This window comes from Scyliorhinus canicula, chromosome 16 (assembly GCF_902713615.1).
Source record: "Scyliorhinus canicula chromosome 16, sScyCan1.1, whole genome shotgun sequence".
Classification (NCBI taxonomy): domain Eukaryota; kingdom Metazoa; phylum Chordata; class Chondrichthyes; order Carcharhiniformes; family Scyliorhinidae; genus Scyliorhinus; species Scyliorhinus canicula.
The window spans coordinates 114,141,800-114,162,519 of record NC_052161.1 but is presented as its reverse complement, the minus strand read 5'-3'; the positions used below and the strand labels follow the sequence as shown (position 1 = coordinate 114,162,519).

The 20,720-nt window shown below is 53.2% G+C and overlaps 1 protein-coding gene across 1 annotated transcript in view; it reads right to left on the bottom strand.

Annotated features, from left to right (window-relative positions):
* LOC119951040 (golgin subfamily A member 6-like protein 7) overlaps nt 1-20,720 on the bottom strand; it is a 116,813-nt gene that overhangs the window by 72,211 nt on the left and 23,882 nt on the right. Inside the window, exon 3 of the mRNA XM_038774075.1 lies at nt 3,077-3,215. Coding sequence (XP_038630003.1) covers nt 3,077-3,215 — 139 coding nt within the window. The remainder of the gene's footprint in view (nt 1-3,076; nt 3,216-20,720) is intronic.

The following is a 20,720-nucleotide window of genomic DNA, read 5'->3' as shown; positions in this document are numbered from 1 at the left end:
GTGTAGCGTTTGGTCACCATCCACCCCAGGCAAACTGAAAATATAAATGTGGTGCAAACTGACTCACAGGTCACAGAGGACAGCCCTGCTCTGCACAGAGCAATTGACTTCCCACAGAGTAAAGCTCTATCAACCTCTACAATGATCACAGTCTTTTACACAAAATCCCACTGACAGGACTCCGAACACACCTGACCAATAACAAATTACCTGCCATATTCATTAATGTCCATTTACACTTTTCCCTAGAAAACAAGACAAAGCCCATGGCAATGGAGGCAGAACCATCCCAGGATTCAATGCAATAGTGGAAGCACTGTATTAAAACTGAAGGGATTATGGGTCTTCTCTGCGGGGTAGTGATGTGTGATAAGGCAGCTTACATACATTGGAGATAGTAAACAGGCCGGATATTGAATGTGGGAGAGATGGTTGGTTTAGATTCCAAGAGCTACATTGAGCAACTGCACTGCGCTATTCAGTAGAACATAGATCCACGCCTGTAGCTCCCCGCAGGCAGGTTCCTGGCCGTAAGTTGTGCCATTCAGAGATGATCCTTGCATGTAGCCTTGCCAACTGGATACCGCCTAATGGAATAACCATGGATTCGGTTTTCTTGGCATTATTGACTCAATACATTTTCCCACCTCAATTTTCCCACCTCTCCCCTGATGGGTGTCAAGGTTGGAGCTGAGTCTGACCTTTGGGGCACAGATGAGCTTCACCTCTGGAACCTAGGATGCCTCTAGGCTGCAAGCAATGGTTCTACTCCTTCTGTCAATTCTGCTAAGCTTGCCAGCTCTTCCCCAAAGCCTGTCCAAGGGGCTAGTTTAGCACAGGGCGAGCTGGGCTTTTAAAGCAGACCAAGGCAGGCCAGCAGCATGGTTCAATTCCCGTACCAGCCTCCCCGAACAGGAATGTGGCAACTAGGGGCTTTTCACAGTAACTTCATTTGAAGCCTACTTGTGACAATAAGTGATTTTCATTTCATTTTTCATTTTCTCATTTCATTTTCATTTCATTTCCAATAGTGTATATAAAAACCCAACTGATACACGTGAGGGTAATATGTGTTTTGTTTATAATTCAAGTTTGCCTGTGGGGGTATCGTTGGCCCTCAGAAAGGGAAGGAAAGTGGTCAGGTGGCGCAGGGGAATGGGGGCATTGAGATCAGTGGCAGGCTGCAATGATATGGGGAATTGGGCTTGTGTTTGTTACCCCCTGCGGAGATTGTGTTTGACGCACTGCAGAGTTTGTGTGTCCTGATCTTCATCACACCCCCATGACAATTTAGTCAAGGCAGATTTTTGATAGACAAGGGGGTCAAGGGTTATTTTGGGGGGGTGGGAGGTGGCGGATGCAGACTGGAAAGTGGAATTGAGACCACATCCAGCTCAGCCATGACCTTATTGAATATGAGAGCTGGCTTGAAGGGTCGAATGTTCCTAAACCCTATGTTCCTGCAACAGTGACAAATCTTCAACAAGCACCTCATTGGCCGTAAAATGCTTTGGGATGGCCTGAAGTTGTGAAAAGCGGTATATAAATGCAACCCCTTCTTTCATTTATTGGGCTGTGCTGAATTCAGGTAAGCAGTGAAAGGAAGCAACAGGGGATTCACTTGTGCCAACCGTTCGAAAGGCCACCCTACCTAGGCCCAGTATCCCCACCCACTTTGGGGCAATTCAACGTGGCCAATCCACCTAACCTGCACATCTCTGGAATGTGGGAGGAAACAGGGGCACCCGGAGGAAACCCACACAGACACGGGGAGAAAGTGCAAACTCCACACAGTCATCCAAGGTCAGAATCAAACCTGGATCCCTGGCACTGTGAGGCAGCAGTGCTAACCACTGGGCCACCGTGGGATGGAATAGCTGAGGAACAAGGGCCGGGATTCTCCCCTACCTGGCGGGGCGGGGGTCCAAGCGGGACGGAGTAGCATGAACCACTCTGGCGTTGGGCCTCTCCAAAGGTGCGGAATTCTCCGCACCTTTAGGGGCTAGGCCCACGGCGGAGTGGTTCCAACTCCGCCGGCCGCCTCAAACGGCCTTTGGCGCCCCGCCAGCTGGGGCCGAAAGGCCTTCGCCGGCCGGCGGAAGTCCGTGCATGCACCGGAGTGTCAGCGGACGCTGACATCATACTGGCGCATGCGCAGGGGAGGGGGTCTTTTCCGCCCCCGCCATGGTGAAGGCCATGGCAGGGGCGGAAGAAAAAGAGTGCCCCCACGGCACAGGCCCGCCTGCCAATTGATGGGCCACGATCGTGGGCCAGGCCACCGTGGGGGCACCTCCCGGAGTCAGATCGCACAGCGCCACCCCCCCCCCCCCCCCCGCCCCCAGCACCCCGGAGCCTGCCTGCGCCGCCAATCCCGCCAGTACCAGAGGTGGTTTAAACCACGCCGGCGGGAAAGGCCTGTCAGCGGCGAGATTTCGGCCTATCGCGGGCCGGAGAATCGCTGCGGGGGGGCCGTCGACCGGCGCGATTCCTGCTCCCGCCGAATCTCGGGGAGCGGAGAATTCGGGACACGGCGGGGGCGGGATTGGCGCTGGCCCAGGGCGATTCCCCGACCCCCTGGGGGGTCGGAGAATCCCGTCCAAGGTGTCCAGGAGGGGATGATGGTCTGGCCTCTGACTCGGAGAATAAGGAATAGCCATGTCACAAAGTGGGGTGCGGAGGAGCAGTAACTGCAGGGATTTAGATTTATTGTCACATCATGGACCGAGGTACAGTGAAAAATATTGTTCTGCGTACAGTCCAGACAGATCGTTCTATACATGAAAAACACACGATAAACACACAATGTAAATACATAGACATAGGTATCGGGTGAAGAAACATAGAAGAGAAAAGTTAGAGATAATGTTAGTGTTAGAATTAAGTTTTAAAAGGTTAGTACGGTTATAAGAGATGTAAGAAGAGGATCTGTGAGAGCTCGCTTGCAGAGAGTCGCCATGCTCTGGCGCCATCTTGACTTTGCTGTATGTAGGTGATGTTTACTGGGCTGCTGGCTGATATTGCTGACAGCTGCCTGGAAATAGAAAAGAAGCCTCAGCAAAAGTGGACAGAGCCTTACTAGTAGTGCGAGTCCTTTCCAGGGCCTTGATCCCGGCTCGTAATTCAGCCAGCGCTTCGCGCTGTCGCTGAATAACCTCCTCGTGTCGGTGGCCTTTGCACTGTGCTGCGAGCATCACAGCTTCCGAGTTGACCTTATCCTGCAATTATATAGTTGAACAAGAAACATCAACACGTCAGTTTGTGCGCTGAATTGCGAGAGTTACTGGTGTAGAAGTAGTGCTCTAAATGACAGAGAAGCCAAAGAATGAGACCTGAGAATGTGCCAGGTGGCAACAGGATTTTATTCTTCCCTCAGCCATCTGACTTCATCTGTTTTAACATGGAGGGTAATTATTCAAAAGGGTTGGGCGGGATAACCATGCGATCGCGGCGAAGATAATGGAAGCTCAAATTGCAGAAGATGAATTTCAGGGAGAGGATTTTCCAGTTGCCTTTGCAAACCAGCATAAAACTCATGTTTCCACTGGCACAACCTCTTCTGTTATTGGGACAGAGCTGCCAAAGGCGGGAGGTGGGTGGGGTCCGGGGTGGAATTTGACTGGGGTTACATCTCTTGATTGCAATCCCTTTTCTTTTTGTTTTTAAAAAAAATTTAGAGTAGCCAATTATTTTTCTTTTCCAATTAAGGGGCAATTTAGCCTGGCCAATCCACCTACCCTGCACATCGTTGGGTTGTGGGGATGAAACCCACGCAGATACGGGGAGAATGTGCAAACTCCACACAGACAGTGACCCAGGGCCGGGATTCGAACCAGGGTCTTCAGTGTTGCAGTCTCAGTGCTAACCACTGCGCCACATGCCGCCCCCTTGATTGCAAACCCAACGGGAATGGATCACGTGGAGAAGAAATACCAGCACAGACTAGACAGGCCGAATGGCCTGCTCCTGCCCTGGAGGACTCTACCAAATGTACACATGTGGACAAGAGGTGAAGATCAGGTGAGCCTTCCCCCCCTCCCCACCTGGTCGAATAGCTGGCGAACACTCACTCCACATGAGTTCACTAATGGAGTCACAAAGCATCTTACACCAGGGAGAATCAAAACCTTTTCAAAAAATGGAGAAAAGGCAGAAAGATACTTTTACAAAATAAATTTGGGAACGTTGTCCAGTCGAGAGAGAGAGAGATTTCCAACAGTGAAGCTGATGATTTTACGGCAGCATTGAGGATGAATGGGACTGCAAGTAAAAGCACACAACTGTGTTTTTACACAGTTTACACAATCCCCAGCTAGATAATAAAACACTCTCAGCACATTTCACCCGGGGGGGGGGGGGGGGGGGGGGGGGAATCTCTTCAAGCAGCGTCTCCCACAGATCTTTGTGAAGCTTAGTTCCCCAAATCCTTTACACATTTCATCACAAATTGAAAGGGGGAGAGAAAAAAGGCCGCTGCGATTAGTAGGATCGGAAAGCATTTCAAATAGATGAAGGCAGGGCTAACGCGAGGAGTGAGGCACGCCATTAATAATACTGTCAGAATAACAGATCCGACAGGGGCACTGCAGCATGAATCTCAAATCAAGCAGTCAGCCAGATTTACAAAGAGCTAAAAGGCTATAATCTAATACAGAGGGAATGCGCCCTTTTTCCTGTCTGATAATCTCTGTGTTTATACAGACGGGTTGCTTTTCAATACAATTAATGATTCCACACCCCTCGGCCAACCCGAACCAAACATATTAATCGTGCCCAACCAGAGACTCCTCACCATTTATCTGCAGAGGGTCTCTGACCCTCTCTGGGTGCGTGGGCTGCATTAATGCAGAACCACGCCACAGATCAGAAAGGTTGTTCCTTGGCTCTCTTTCACAACCTGACAGAACTCTTATATGAGCTGCACGTTTGCGCCTTGACACTGTTGAGCGGTTACTGGGCTACGCTTCCAGAAGGCGATTAATTCTCTTGGCACTGCAAGATTTTTTTTTTGTCTTCCGCCTTGTGCACTGTCACATATCATGAGGTTGGCACTTTAATTTCAGTGATGGAATACCTGCCAGCAGCATAGAAGGGAGAGTAAAGAATGAAATAAACTGTGGCAGTTCAGTGCATCAGACGAGTAACATTCCGTCTCTCCTTTCCCGATACAGTTCCACTGCTCTCCCCCCCCCCCCCCCCCCCCCCCCCCTCCCTCCTGGGTCATATTGTAGTGGTGTTAATGGAGGGAAATTGCCCCAAGGTTCACAGGACGTGATACCGAGTCACATAGGTCATATTAGGACAATCAGATCAGCCATGAAGGCGGTGCGGTGGCACAGTGGTTAGCGTTGCTGCCTCACAGCTCCAGGGACCTGGGTTCAGTTCTAGCCTCGGGTGACGTCTGCGTGGAGTTTGCACTTTCTCCCAGTGTATGCCTGGGTTTCCTTAGGGTGCTCCGGTTTCCTCCCTCAATCCAAAAATGAGCAGGTAAGGTGGATTGGCCATGCTGAATTGCCCCTCAGGGTTCAAATGATGTGCAGGTTAGGTGGGATTACAGAGGAGTGGGTCTGGGTAGAGTGCTCTTTCGGAGCGTAAGTGCAAACTCGATTGGCCGAATGGCCTCCTTCGGGGCTGTAGGAATACTTTGATTCTATGATCGGATTGAATGATGGGGCAAGAGGGGCTGAGTGGATCACCCCTCCTCCTAATTCATATATCAATGTGTTAAAGAAAACCTCGATCACAGTTTTGAAGAGTGCCTTAAAGGAAGCAGGTTTAGGGATATTCCAGATCTTAGGGCCTGGAAAGGAGAGGACACAGCCACCAATAATGAGGGGATGGAAATCAGCAGTAGGCAAAAGGGCAGAATTGGAGGAGCGCCAAGTTCTTAAAGGCTTGGAGGACTGGAGGAGATTACAGAGACGGGGATGCTGTGAAAGATGTGGCAATAAGGATGGTAATTTTAAAAATGTAAAACCAGGTAAATGTTATTGCCCAGTGAAAACAGTCAAAATGCTCAACTGCTGGTGTTGTACGTTAAATCTCCTATTTGCTCAGTTCTGATATCCGATCAAGAAGAACTAAAGAGGCAGGCCCTCGTTTGGATGTGTCAATCCTCACAACTTTATCACTCAACAGATACGATTACTAAGTAACATTAATCCACAATGACGGACGTCCGGTGACGGCGGGCGGGAGGCAGCCACGTGTTGGAGGGCTCCCGCTCGGGAACGGCATTGTCAGGGGGTAACGCCCAGTCCTAAGGGCAGCGGAGGCCGCAAAAGTCGGGAGACAGCACAGGGGGAGGAAATGTCAAAGACCAGTAAAAAAATGGCCATGAAAAAAGCGGCTGAAAGTCTGTCGGGGAGTGGAAAGGTCACCGCGGGGTCAGTAAAGAAAATGGAGGCTGGAGCAACAGGGGAGGCCGCATTGCTTATGGCTGAAGAAATAACTAAGGTGGTGGCCGTGGAATTCGAAAGGCAGTTTACAAAACACATGGAGGCAATGAGGAAGGAGATGAGGGAGGTTTTGAGTGTGCTGGTGGAGTAGGCGATTTCCCCGGTGACGACGGCGATGGCGAGCGCAGTGGCGGAGGTGTGGGAGCAAGGGAAGGTGCTGAAGGAAGTGGAAGAGACATTATTGCAGCACAGTGATCAACTTACCTCGATGGGGAAGGAGATACGGAAGGTGATAGAGATCAACAAGGATATGCGAGGCAAAATGGAAGACCTAAAAAACAGATCCAGGCGACAGAATTTGAGGATTGTGGGGCTGCCGGAAGGAGTGGAAGGTCTGAGGCCGACTGAGTATTTTGCCACGATGTTGGGGAAGGGGGAGGATCCCTCCCGATATGAGCTGAATTGGGCTCATCGGCCGTGAAGGCCTGTACCAAAGGCGAGTGAGCCGCCAAGAATAGTGACTCTGTGCTTCCGTAGGTACAGTGTGAAGGAGAAGGTCCTGTGCTGGGCTAAGCAGAAGCGGGTGGTGCAGTGGGCTGGAGCTGGTATGCGCGTATACCAGGACTTTACAGTGGAGCTGGCGAGGAGGCGGGCTGCCTTCAACCGGGTGAAGATGGCACTGTTCATTAGCAAGGTGCAGTGGGACATTGCATATCCAGCGAAGCTGAGGGTGACCTACAAGTTCAAGGACTTTTATTTTGGGACGGCGGAAGCAGCAAAAGAGTTTGCGAAGGCAGAAGGACTGTGGCAGAATTAAGAAATGGTCTTGTACCGATGTAGCCTCATGACTGTATTTGTTCTATTTTTTTTGTTTCACTGCGTGCTGGTGTATGGGCTACAGGAGCCAACGTTGTATATATTTGGACAAGAGAAGAAATGGTACTTTCAGTCGTAATGAGGGTTCTTTGGGGTGTGGGTGTGTAGGCGGGGTTTGTGTGCTAAAGGGGACTTCTGGGTTTTTCCTGGGGCTGGGCAAGGGGGAAAGAGACCCGGGCGGGGGCCTCCACGCTGGGCAATTTAAGCCGGCCAGTGAACAGGGTTGCGGTGGGGCGAGGGGCTGCGGCCATCAGAGCCTGGCAGAACAGGGTCCAGGGGTCTAGCCGAGGTGGAAAGTTGGGGGGAAGGAACCGAGGTTGGGGGGGAGGATTTTTACAAGAGGAAGTGGAAGGGAGGAGTTGGGGGGGGGGGGGTTACAACACTTGGGTGTCATTTACGGTACTCTTTCGGAGGTTGGATGGCATTGAGTGTCGTTGGGGGGGCGGGGGGAACTCTATAGTGAATGGTGACCATGGGCGATTCCGGACTTCTTTCTCTTTTTCACCTTTTTTTTCCACCGTGGGAGGGTTTGTTTTATTTGATGCATATATTGACAGGTGGGCTGTTGGTTGGGATGGTGGGAGGATGGGATCGTTGTTTATGTATCTGTTACCGTTTACTGCTTGTTGGTGGGGTATAAATTTTGAAGGAAAATGTGAAAATGGAGAATAAAAACATTTTTTTTTTATTCCCCAATGACAACCATGCAAGAGTGCTCCTGATTTGAAATATTGGGATTTGAGGTGTTCGGGGGGTGGGAGGTGTTAGGGCGGTGGGAGGTGTTAGGGGGGCTGGGAGGTGTTGGGCGCTGGGAGGTGTTGGGGGCTGGGAGGTGTTGGGGGCTGGGAGGTGTTAGGGGTTGGGAGGTGTTAGGGAGGCTGGGAGGTGTTAGGGGGCTGGGAGGTGTTAGGGAGGCTGGGAGGTGTTAGGGGGCTGGGAGGTGTTAGGGAGGCTGGGAGGTTTTAGGGGGGGTGGGAGGTGTTGGGGGCTGGGAGATGTTAGGGGGCTAGGAGGTGTTGGGGGGCTGGGAGGTGTTGGGGGTTGGGAGGTGTTGGGGGCTGGGAGGTGTTGGGGGGCTGGGAGGTGTTAGGGGGGCTGGGAGGTGTTAGGGGGCTCGGAGGTGTTATGGGGCTGGGAGGTGTTGGGGGTTGGGAGGTGTTGAGGGCTGGGAGGTGTTAGGGGGGCTGGGAGGTGTTAGGGGGGCTGGGAGGTGTTAGGGGGCTGGGAGGTGTTGGGGGGCTGGGAGGTGTTGGGGGCTGGGAGGTGTTAGGGGGTTGGGAGGTGTTAGGGGTTGGGAGGTGTTAGGGGGGCTGGGAGGTGTTAGGGTGGTGGGAGATGTTAGGGTGGTGGGAGGTGTTAGGGGGCTGGGAGGTGTTGGTGGGCTGGGAGGTGTTAGGGGGGTTGGGAGGTGTTAGGGGGGCTGGGAGGTATTAGGGGGTTGGGAGTTGTTGGGGGCTGGGAGGTGTTAGGGGGTGGGAGGTGTTAGGTGGATGGTCAGCTTTGGGGGAAGGGGTAGCGTTGGGGGAAGGGGAAGCGTTGGGGGAAGGGGCAGCGTTGGGGGAAGGGGCAGCGTTGGGGGAAGGGGCAGCGTTGGGCGAAGGGGCAGCGTTGGGGGAAGGGGCAGCGTTGGGGGAAGGGGCAGCGTTGGGGGAAGGGGCAGCGTTGGGGGAAGGGGCAGCGTTGGGGGAAGGGGCAGCGTTGGGGGACGGGGCAAGTTCGGGGAAGGGGCAGCGTCGGGGGAAGGGGCAGCGTCGGGGGAAGGGGCAGCGTCGGGGGAAGGGGCAGCGTTGGGGGAAGGGGCAGCGTTGGGGAAAGGGGCACGTTCGGGGAAGGGGCACGTTCGGGGAAGGGGCACATTGGGGGAAGGTGCACGTTGTGGAAAGGGGCAGCATTGGAGGAAGGGGCAGCGTTGGGGGAAGAGGTACGTTCGGGAAAGGGGCAGCGTTGGGGGAAGGGGCAGCGTTCAGGGAAGGGGCAACGTTGGGGGAAGTGGCAGCATTGGGGAAGGGGCAGCATTGGGGGAAGGGGCAGCGTTGGGGGAAGTGGCAGCGTTGTGGGAAGGAGCAGTGTTGGGGGAAGGGGCACGTTCGGGGAAGGGGCACATTGGGGGAAGGGGCGCGTTGGAGGAAGGGGCAGTGTTGGGGGAAGGGGCAGTTTTGGGGGTTGGGCAGTGTTGGGGTGAGAGTTATTGGGACATGGGTTGTGTCGAGGTTGTGTCAGGGGGTGAAGGGTATTGGGGGGAGGTGGGGTGAGGGGTGTTGGGGGGTGGCTGGTGTTGTGGTGAGACATGTCGGGGATAGGCGGTGTTGGGGAGGGTGAGGGGTGTTAGGGGAGGTGAGGGGCATTGGACGGTGGGAAGTGATGGGACTGGGCAGTGTTGGGGTGGGCACTGTTGGGGGGTGGGCAGTGTTTGAGGCGAGAGGTGTTGGGGGGTGTTGCTGGGGGTGAACTGTGTTGTGGGGGACTGTTAGTGTTGGGGGATTGGATGGTATTGTGTAGGATGGGGGGTGTTGGGGGATGGGTGGTGTTGGGGGATGGGTGGTGTTGGGGGTTGGGTGGTGTTGGGAGATGGGTGGTGTTGGGGGATGGATGGTGTTGGGGGATGGATGGTGTTGAGGGGATGGATGGTGTTGGGTGATGGATGGTGTTGGGGGATGGATGGTGTTGGGGGATGGGGGGTGTTGGGGGATGGGGGGTGTTGGGGGATGGGGGGTGTTGGGGGTTGGGTGGTGTTGGGAGATGGGTGGTGTTGGGGGATGGGGGGTGTTGGGAGATGGGTGGTGTTGGGGGATGGATGGTGTTGGGGGATGGATGGTGTTGGGGGATGTGGGGTGTTGGGGGATGGGGGGTGTTGGGGATGGGGGGGTGTTGGGGATGGGGGTGTTGGGGGATGGGGGGTGTTGGGGGATGGGGGGTGTTGGGGGATGGATGGTGTTGGGGGATGGATGGTGTTGGGGGATGGGGATGTTGGGGGATGGGGGGTGTTGGGGGATGGGGGGTGTTGGGGGATGGATGGTGTTGGGGGATGGATGGTGTTGGGGGATGGGGATGTTGGGGGATGGGGGGTGTTGGGGGATGGGGGGGTGTTGAGGATGGGGGTATTGGGGGATGGGGGTGTTGGGGGATGGGGGGGTGTTGGGGGATGGATGGTGTTGGGGGATGGGTGGTGTTGGTGGATGGGTGGTGTTGGGGGATGGGGGTGTTGGGGGATGGGGGTGTTGGGGATGGGGGTGTTGGGGGATGGGGGGGTTGGGGGTGTTGGGGGATGGGTGGTGTTGGGAGATGGGTGGTGTTGGGGGATGGGGTTGTTGGGGGATGGGGGTGTTGGGGGTTGGGCAGTGTTGGGGGTGAGAGTTATTGGGACATGGGTTGTGTCGAGGTTGTGTCAGGGGGTGAAGGGTATTGGGGGGAGGTGGGGTGAGGGGTGTTGGGGGGTGGCTGGTGTTGTGGTGAGACATGTCGGGGATAGGCGGTGTTGGGGAGGGTGAGGGGTGTTAGGGGAGGTGAAGGGCATTGGACGGTGGGAAGTGATGGGACTGGGCAGTGTTGGGGTGGGCACTGTTGGGGTGGGCACTGTTGGGGGGTGGGCAGTGTTTGAGGCGAGAGGTGTTGGGGGGTGTTGCTGGGGGTGAACTGTGTTGTGGGGGACTGTTAGTGTTGGGGGATTGGATGGTATTGTGTAGGATGGGGGGTGTTGGGGGATGGGTGGTGTTGGGGGATGGGTGGTGTTGGGGGATGGGTGGTGTTGGGAGATGGATGGTGTTGGGGGATGGATGGTATTGGGTGATGGATGGTTTTGGGGGATGGATGGTGTTGGGGGATGGGGGGTGTTGGGGGGTGTTGGGGGATGGGGGGTGTTGGGGGTTGGGTGGTGTTGGGAGATGGATGGTGTTGGGGGATGGGGGGTGTTGGGGGATGGGGGGTGTTGGGGGTTGGGTGGTGTTGGGAGATGGGTGGTGTTGGGGGATGGGGTGTGTTGGGAGATGGGTGGTGTTGGGGGATGGATGGTGTTGGGGGTTGGGTGGTGTTGGGGGATGGGGGATGTTGGGGGGGTGGATGGTGTTGGGGGTTGGGTGGTGTTGGGGGATGGGTGGTGTTGGGGGATGGGGTGTGTTGGGAGATGGGTGGTGTTGGGGGATGGATGGTGTTGGGGGATGGATGGTGTTGGGGGATGTGGGGTGTTGGGGGATGGGGGGTGTTGGAGGATGGGGGGGGTGTTGGGGATGGGGGTGTTGGGGGATGGGGGGTGTTGGGGATGGGGGGTGTTGGGAGATGGGGGGTGTTGGGGGATGGATGGTGTTGGGGGATGGATGGTGTTGGGGGATGGGTTGTGTTGGTGGATGGGTGGTGTTGGGGGATGGGGGTGTTGGGGGATGGGGGTGTTGGGGGATGGGGGGGTTGGGAGTGTGTGATGTTGGGAGGTGGGCGGTGTTGTGGGGGATGGGGTGTGCTATGGGGGATAGATGGTGTTGTGGGGGATGGGGTGTGCTATGGGGGATGGATGGTGTTGTGGGGATGTGGGCGGTGTTGTGGGGGATGGGCGGTGTTGTGGGGGATGGGCAGTGTTGTGGGGGATGGGTCGTATTGTGGGGATGTGGACGGTGTTGTGGGGGATGGACGGTGTTGTGGGGGATGGGCGGTGTTGTGGGGGGTGGGCAGTGTTGTGGTGGATGGACGGTGTTGTGGGGGTTGGTTTGTCTTGTGGGGGATGGGGCGTGTTGGAGGGGTGGATTTTGTTGTGGGGGATGGGGTGTGTTGTGGGGGATGGGGCGTGTTGTGGGGGGATGGGGTGTGTTGTGGGGGTGGATTTTGTTGTGGTGGGTGGGCAGTGTTGTGGGGGATGGGCGGTGTTGTGGGGATGGGCAGTGTTGTGGGGGATGGACGGTGTTGTGGGGGATGGGCGGTGTTGTGGGTGATGGGCGGTGTTGTGGGGGATGGACGGTGTTGTGGGGGATGGACGGTGTTGTGGGGGATGGACGGTGTTGTGGGGGATGGGCGGTGTTGTGGGGGATGGGCGGTGTTGTGGGGGATGGGCGGTGTTGTGGGGGATGGGCGGTGTTGTGGGGGATGGGCGGTGTTGTGGGGGATGGGCGGTGTTGTGGGGGATGGGCAGTGTTGTGGGGGATGGGCAGTGTTGTGGGGGATGGGCGGTGTTGTGGGGGGTGGGCAGTGTTGTGGGGGATGGGCAGTGTTGTGGGGGATGGGCGGTGTTGTGGGGGGTGGGCAGTGTTGTGGGGATGGGCGGTGTTGTGGGGGATGGGCAGTGTTGTGGGGGATGGGCGGTGTTGTGGGGATGGGCAGTGTTGTGGGGGATGGGCAGTGTTGTGGGGGATGGGCAGTGTTGTGGGGGATGGGCAGTGTTGTGGGGGATGGGCGGTGTTGTGGGGGATGGGCGGTGTTGTGGGGGATGGGCAGTGTTGTGGGGGATGGGCGGTGTTGTGGGGGATGGGCAGTGTTGTGGGGGATGGGCGGTGTTGTGGGGATGGGCGGTGTTGTGGTGGATGGGGTGTGTTGTGGGGATGTGGACAGTGTTGTGGGGGTTGGTTTGTCTTGTGGGGGATGGGGCGTGTTGTGGGGTGGATTTTGTTGTGGGGGGTGGGCAGTGTTGTGGGGCGGTGGGCGGTCTTGAGGGGCTGGCCGGTGTTGGGGGGGTGGCTTGGATGGGGGTGGGCCTTTTGGAGGGATGGGCTCGATCTAGCAGCAACGACAGCAATTGGGAGGGGTGAAGCTTCATTCAAATTTCTGCAGTTTCCACCGGCCATGGCAATGATTAACCTCATCCTCCTCAGGCTTTTGGTAATTGGGATTGACTCGTCCACCAATAATAAAGAACACAACCCTGTCATAGAGAAAGGAAATCTTGCCTTCCCCACCCCACCCTGCCCTCCATTTCTGCAGGTGCCCCTCCCCCGGCTTCATCCTTTGAACCCAAATGCTATCCACCCCTCACTCTCCATAAAGCCCAAATGTGTCCACTGTGATGAGGGAGACAGAAGTAGGAGCCAGCACTACACATCAGGCCGAATGAAGCCTGACCTTAGAGAGGCAGATTGGGAGAGGCTGGACGAAAGAGGCAGGAAGAGGTTGGACATTTTTGTGGCTGCGGGCATGTCAAGATGCTTCACACATGAGGACCTGTTTCATCGCAAACAGCTGATTATTGTTTGGCTAAATATAGCAGGATTTTTTGAGTAGGAAGATCTCACAGACAGCAATGAGATGGTGAGTGCCCAGTTAAATTAAATTGTCTGTGAAACGCCGTGGGATACAATAGATAAATGCAACCTCTGTTTTGGTCATGGTGTCGATGGGCCTTTCAGAGGATCTGAGGGGAGTTCCTTGTGTCTCAATGGGTAGTACCACTGCCTCGGATTAGAAGCTCTGGATTCAAGTCTCATTCTTGTTGGTGGTGGAAGGAATGCTCGTGCTGCAGTTCGCACGGGTTGAGAATTAGCCAGCTAATCCTTCTCACTATTCCTCATTGGGAAAAGGTGAGCGCAGATCGACAGCCAAACAATGATCCAAGCAAGATTTTTCTGGTGCGAGTTAAGTGATGCCTTCAAAGGTTATTACGGGTATTTGTTACACTCATATGAACTGGGTGCTATGGTGATAAGAACAGATGTTACTTTGTGGTGAAACGGCATCGATAGAGTCGGGATATTTTCAGGAAATAGAATGAAGATTCTAGGAGTTAAGTGTGGTTGCTGGGATGACTGGCAGTGGGGCGGCATGTAACGGCCAGTCGCACTTTAGGTGGCTCCCGGCCCTTCGGGTTTTTCTGCCTGTTTTTCGAGGAATTTTCAGGATCTATCCTGACGGCCCGGTGGAGCGAACAAAAATGAATTGGGGGTGTCGAGGTCGACAGCAAAGAGAGGCAGAGGGGGGAAATTACAAGTGCTGAGCCCAAACGAGGATTCATCAAAGATGCCGGGGGGAGGGGGTTACGCCCATCACCCTTGAAGTGATGATGGGGTTGAAGGCAAAAGAACTGGAGAAGTTTGGTGGGGAGATGGATGAGCATTTACAGAAAATGCCAGGAAATGAGGGTATCATTTAAAGCAATGTTGGAGGAGGCTTTGGGCCCAGTCCAAGAAGCAGCTGGGCAAGACAGCTAAGGTGGTAGACGACCAGGCTGAGAAGTTGAAGGGCGTGGAGGAGGCCTTGTCTCAGTAAGAGAACCGACTTGCGCCATTGGAAGCTGAAATGGCGATTTGTCAGCAACAGAGATAAGGGCCTCAAGGCAAATCATGATGCTGTGGAGAACAGGTCCAGGCGCATGAACCTGAGGCCGGTGAGTCTCCCGTACGGAGTCGAGGGCTCAAGGCCAACCGAATACTTCTCTGCAAAGTTCTCTCAGCTGATATTAGGCGGGAACTGAAGAACATAGATTGGGGGCGGATGTTTGAGGGTAAATCATCATCTGATATATGGGAGGCTTTCAACTGTCAGTTGAAAGGAATTCAGGACCGGCATGTTCCTGTGAGGAAGAAGGATAAATATGGCAAATATCGCGATCCTTGGATGACGAGGGATATTGTAGGCCTCGTCAAAAAGAAAAAGGAGGCATTTGTCAGGGCTCGAAGGCTGGGAACAGACAAAGCCTATGTGGAATATAAGGAAAGTAGCAAGGAACATAAGCAAGGAATCAGGAGAGCTAAATGGGGGTCACAAAAAGTCATTGGCAAATAGGGTTAAGGAAAATCCCAAGGATTTTTACATGTACATAAAAAGCAAGAGGGTAGTCAGGGAAAGGGTTGGCCCACTGAAGGACAGGGGAGGGAATCTATTTGTGGAGCCAAAGGAAATGTGCGAGTTACTAAATGAATACTCAGCATCAGTATTCACCAAAGAGATGGAATTGGTGGATGTTGAGTCTGGCGAAGGGTGTGTAGATAGCTTGGGTCACATCGAGATCCAAACAGATGAGGTCTTGGGCGTCTTGAAAAATATTAAGGTGGATAAGTCTCCAGGGCCTGATGGGATCTACCCCAGAATACTGAAGGAGGCTAGAGAGGAAATTGCTGAGGCCTTGACAGAAATCTTTGGATCCTCACTGTTTTCAGGTGTTGTCCCGGAGGACTGGAGAATAGCCAATGTTGTTCCTTTGTTTAAGAAGGGTGGCAAGGATAATCCAGGGAACTACAGGCCTTACGTCAGTGGTAGGGAAATTACTGGAGAGAATTCTTCAACACACGATCTACTCCCATTTGAAAGCAATTAAGGGGCAATTTAGTGTGGCCAATCCACCTACCCTGGACATCTTTGGGTTGTGGGGGTGAGACCCACGCAGACACAGGGAGAATGTGCAAAGTCACACAGACAGTGACCCGGGGCCAGGATTGAATCCAGGCCCTCGGCTCCATGAGGCAGCAGTGCTAACCACTGCACCACCGTGCTGCCCTGTTATTCTGTGTTATCGTATGTTTTGGATAAAAATTGCTACAAATTACAATAAAAATATTTCCAAAAATTAAAGTGTGGTTGTTGGGAGCTAAGTCATTCCTGAAACTAGGTGTAGCTTCCAGGAGTTAAGTGCTTTTACCAATCGTGGAGGTTTTTGGGGAAAAAGGTGCTGAACCATAGCAGTAGGGAAAGGAAGAACTACCAGTCATATTGAAGACTGATGCCAGCCAGTCTCACCAATTAGATTTAGGGGCTGATTAAGAATCGATGTGAAGATGATCTTCTGCACACTGAGTTAGCGACGTGTGGCATGGACCAACGAGTGATGCCGCAGAAGCAAAAGGACTTTGGGGGTGAATTTGTGCCCAAGTTGGCTGTGAGTGTAAATGGCGACAGGTCGCAAAGTCTCCCGAAAGTGGGGAAACGATATTCTCGCTGGCAAGATCCTGTTGCCCAATTTTCCCCACCCCTCACTGGTGACATAATGAGGTTCCCGATGGAATGTCCTTTCAATACATTTTAATGAATTTGCATATTATTAAAGGGCCTCCCCGCCACATGATTTCCCAACCCCCCCCCCCCCCCCCCCCCCCCCCCCCTCACTGAATACATTCACAACAGTTTTATGAAGGTGGGAAACAATCAAGAGGATCCCGCCGGTGGTGCCAAGGTAAGTATAGTCCCCGGAGTGGTGGAACACATACCTGGCACAGGTTAGCACTGCCATGTTACACTGCTAGGTTGGCTGTGCCAACCTGATACTACAAGCCTGTGTTAACCTGACTGTGGCAACGTGTGCCATCAGGTAATGCCAGGGGTGTGCCTTCTGGGGAGCCCAATTAAAAGTGGGGGGTTCCTATTATGTATGATGGGGGGGGGGGGAGAGGGCCGAGGCATTTGAAGGAGGGGCCTTGGCAGTGACAGGGGGAGACCTGGCAGTGGGGGAGGGGGGGAGCTTCTCGTGAGTGGGGGTGCGCCTGCAATACTGCCACAGTGGTTGGGGGGGTTTGGAGGAGGGAGAGCCCCCAATAATTGTGCGGTGGGGGGCAGTGGGGAAGGTCCCTGATATCTTTGTGATGGGGTGAGGTGGAGGATGTTTAATCTCAGTATTGATTGGGACGGCGCTTAAAGAAGGCACCCCGGTCTCTGTGGAGACGGCCTTGCCGGTTCTATCGGACCCCGCCCCGCCAAACCAACGGTGTAAACCATGCCCCCCCCCCTTTTTATCTGACATGGTGACTGTCTGAAAACTCTTCAGTGCATCTAGAGGGATACGCGCCAGTGTTCAGTCTGAGCCAGACACTGACAAATTACGGAAAGATCCCACCCTTTGATTCCTAGGGAGAGTTTGCAGTTCACAACTTCAGGATTTCCCAAATCACTACACAGCCAAACAAAATGTCTGAAATGTGTCACTATTGTAATCGTGGCGATGTTAAACAGGTCCCTTATTTTAAGGGTCTGATGGCCATTTCAGGCATCAACACTGCATGAGAACGTGTTGGCCTTTACCAATATGGCAGGTGCCGTGCTTTGGGCAGAAACTACGCTCTCCCAGTTGGGGGCCCAGGAGAAAGATTACCACATAAACAACAGACTCTATTTATTTAGCACCGATAACATAATGAAAAGGCTCAAGGCACTTCACAGGAACATTATAAAACAAAATATAAGGCCGAGCCACAGATGGTTGAAAGCTTGTTATTTAATGAGCAGTATCTTAAAGAAGGAAAGTGAATGATATAGAGAGATGAATGGAAGATATTCCAGGGTTTAGGGCCCAGAAAACTGAAGGCGTGACCACTAATGGACGAGTGATTAAATTGGGAACGCTCAAGAGTTAGGAGGAGGATAGATATTTCAGAGGGTTTATGGGGCGTGAGGAGGTCACAGAGATCGGGGGAGGCCAAGGAGGGATTTGAAATCAGGGATGAGAATTTTAAAATCAGGACACTGTCTAAATGGGCGCCAATGTAGGTCAGCAAGTGGGTTGAAAGGGGAACGTGATTTGGTGTGAGTGGATACAGACTGTTTCCTCCTGTGGGGAAGTGCATGACTAGAGGACATCAATATAAGATGGTCACCGGGAATTCCAACAGGGAATTCAAAAGAAACTTCCTCAGCCAATGGGGTGGAAGGATGTGGAGCTTGTTACCACAGCCAGCGGTTGAAGCAAATTGTACAGATATACTAAAGGGAAACTAGACAAGCATGAGGGAGATTACAATGGTAGATTCAGATGAGAAAATATGGGAGGTTCGAGTGGAGCATAAACACTGATATGGACTGATTGGCTTGCTTGCCCTGTGATTGTGTTGGATGTCCTATGTAATGTAATCCTTGGTTGGCGTTGTGCTAGCTTATTTCAGCCACTTCACTGCTCCTAGATAATGGATGGCAAACCAGCCAGAGTTCCTGTTTGTGATCATTATCCCATAACCCCCACTAGAAAGCCCGCATGTGCAGATGACAAGTGGGGACAGGATCATGATGAGCTGTAATGCCTGTTGCTGCTGAATAGCCCAGGCCCCCCAGCCGCGTGTTTCTCGGTGGCACGCCGTTAACTGGCAGTGGTTTTCTCTACTGCCACCGCTTGTCAGTGGGATTTCCCATTGAAGCCATCCCATGCTGCCGGGAAACCCATAGCGGGGATGCGCTGCTGGCAGGAATAGGGAATTCCAATGGCCGGAGAATCCTGGCCCATGAAACCGAACTACCAAGGCTCTCACGCAAAAAGTGAATACTTGGATGCGTTAGTATTAGGATAGTTGATGTTGAACCTCTGGGCTGTGGCAGGGCTTCAGCAAGCGAGGGGATTAAACTAGGGCTGGGGTTGCGATGCTGGGGGGGGGGGGGGGGGGGGGGGGGGGGATGTGTTTTTAAAAATCTCTTTTGGTTAGTTCCAAATTCTCCTCGGTCTGCCACAGTGCAGGTTCAGTATCCTCCCTCTATTGTGGGCTGATTCCTGTGCTGGCAGGATTGTCGTATGAGGAGAGAATGGGTTGACTGGGCCTATATTTACTGGGGTTTAGAAGAATGAGAGGGGATCTCATTGAAACGTATAGAAATCTGGCAGATTGGATGCAGGGGTGATGCATTCCCCGGCTGGGGGGTCTACAACAAGGTGGTTCAATCTCAGGCCATGGGCTAGGCCATTTAGGACAGAGATGAAGATAAATTCATTCACTCAGAGGGTGACGAACCTGTGGAATTCTCTACCATATAATGCCGTCGATGCCAAATCGCTGAATGTATTCAAGAAAGAAAAAGATAGAGTTCTATTATTAGATATCAAAGTGTCAAGGTGTATGGGGAGAGAGCGGGAGGATGGTGTTGAGATAGAGGATCAGTCATAAGCACTCCTTTGTCTGGTGCAGCACACGTTTGATACAAAGGTATGTACTTTTACACTGCCCATCAAGCATTCCATGGTCAGATTCAGCATGGGTTAGATACAACGCAATGCTCCTTCTACTCTGTCCATCAAGGTGTCCAAGGTCTGATACAGCACAAGTTTTTAAAAAAAAATGTAGATTACCCAATTCATTTTTTCCAATTAAGGGGCAATTTAGCGTGGCCAATCCACCTACCCTGCACATCTTTGTGTTGTGGGGGTGAAACCCACGCAAACTCAGGGAGAATGTGCAAACTCCACGTGGACAGTGACCCAGAGCCGGGATCAAACCCTGCTGCCCAAGATACAGCACAAGTTTGATGTAAAGGTATGCTCCCTTTATATTGCCCATAAAGTGCTCTTGGGTCAGATACAGGACAGCTTAGATAGGTCTGTTACTCTGACCCAAATAAACATCTCTGCTCAATACTGCATCAGTGTGGCATTTTCCCTTTTCCATTCCTGTTGTGATCCTGTGACTGAAGTGAGAATGCCAGTTGGAGCAAGAAAGCCCACGGCGGCATGTCGGCATAGTGGTTAGCACTACTGCCTCACACTGCCAGGGACCCGAGCTTGATTCCGGCCTTGGGTGATCCCCATATCTGTGTGGGCTTTCTCCCACAGTCCAAAGGTGTACAAAAAGATGTTCGGTGGATTGGCCACGGTCAATGCGCAGGGTTACGTGGATGGGGCTGGGAATGGGCCTAGGTAGAGCAGTGTTCTTCAAAGTCGGGGGCGCGACCCGTGGGTGGGTGTCGGGAGGGTCGCGGAGCCGTTGTCCGCAGCGCTCCCGAACGCACAAATCCCCGCGCAGCAGCCGGCTTTTCATAACGCCAGCTGCAAGCGTCCGCGAACGTGTTTAAAAACAAATTTGGCCGCACTGCGCATGTGCGCACAAAACAGGCACGCATGAGCAGTGCGGCCGCTATTTTTTAAAACGCTTGCAGCTTTTTGTTTTACAAGTTCTGCAGTGGTTCTTATTCATTTATTTTATTCATTTAATTTTTATTTTTTTCATTTATTTTATTCATTTTTTTTACAAGTTCGGGGGGGGCGTTATTCATTGTTTTCATTCATTTTATTCATTTTGGGGTTTTTTTACAAGTTCAGGGGGGTTTTATTCATTTTTTTCATTTATTTTACTCATTTTATTTATTTATTTTTTCACAAGTTCGGAGGGAGGGTTATTTGATAAAATTTTACCGGAAATAATTCAGAACTTTGGACAGATGGAGACTCCATACTTTCCGACACCGGAAGGCTTCACCTTTATCCAACAGGTTCCATTGGAGGAGCGTGTACGAGGGCCAAAGGGACCCAAAACCATTTCCTCTATTTTTGTCAGCAGCAAACAAGGTCAGAGAAAATGGTGGGTCGCGCAGGTCGGCTCGCGTGGGTCGCGAAGGTCGGCCGGCGTGGGTCACGAAGGTCGGCAGGTGTGGGTCGCGAAGGTCGGCCGGCGTGGGTTGCGAAGGTCAGCCGGCGTGGGTCGCAAAGGTCGGCCGGGTTGGGTCCCGAAGGTTGGCCGGGTTGGGTCCCAAAGGTTGGCCGGTTGGTAAAAATGAGTCCCCGGAAAAAAAGCTTGAAGAACACTGAGGTAGAGTACTCTTTTGGAGGGTCAGTGCAGACTCGATGGGCCGAACTGCCTC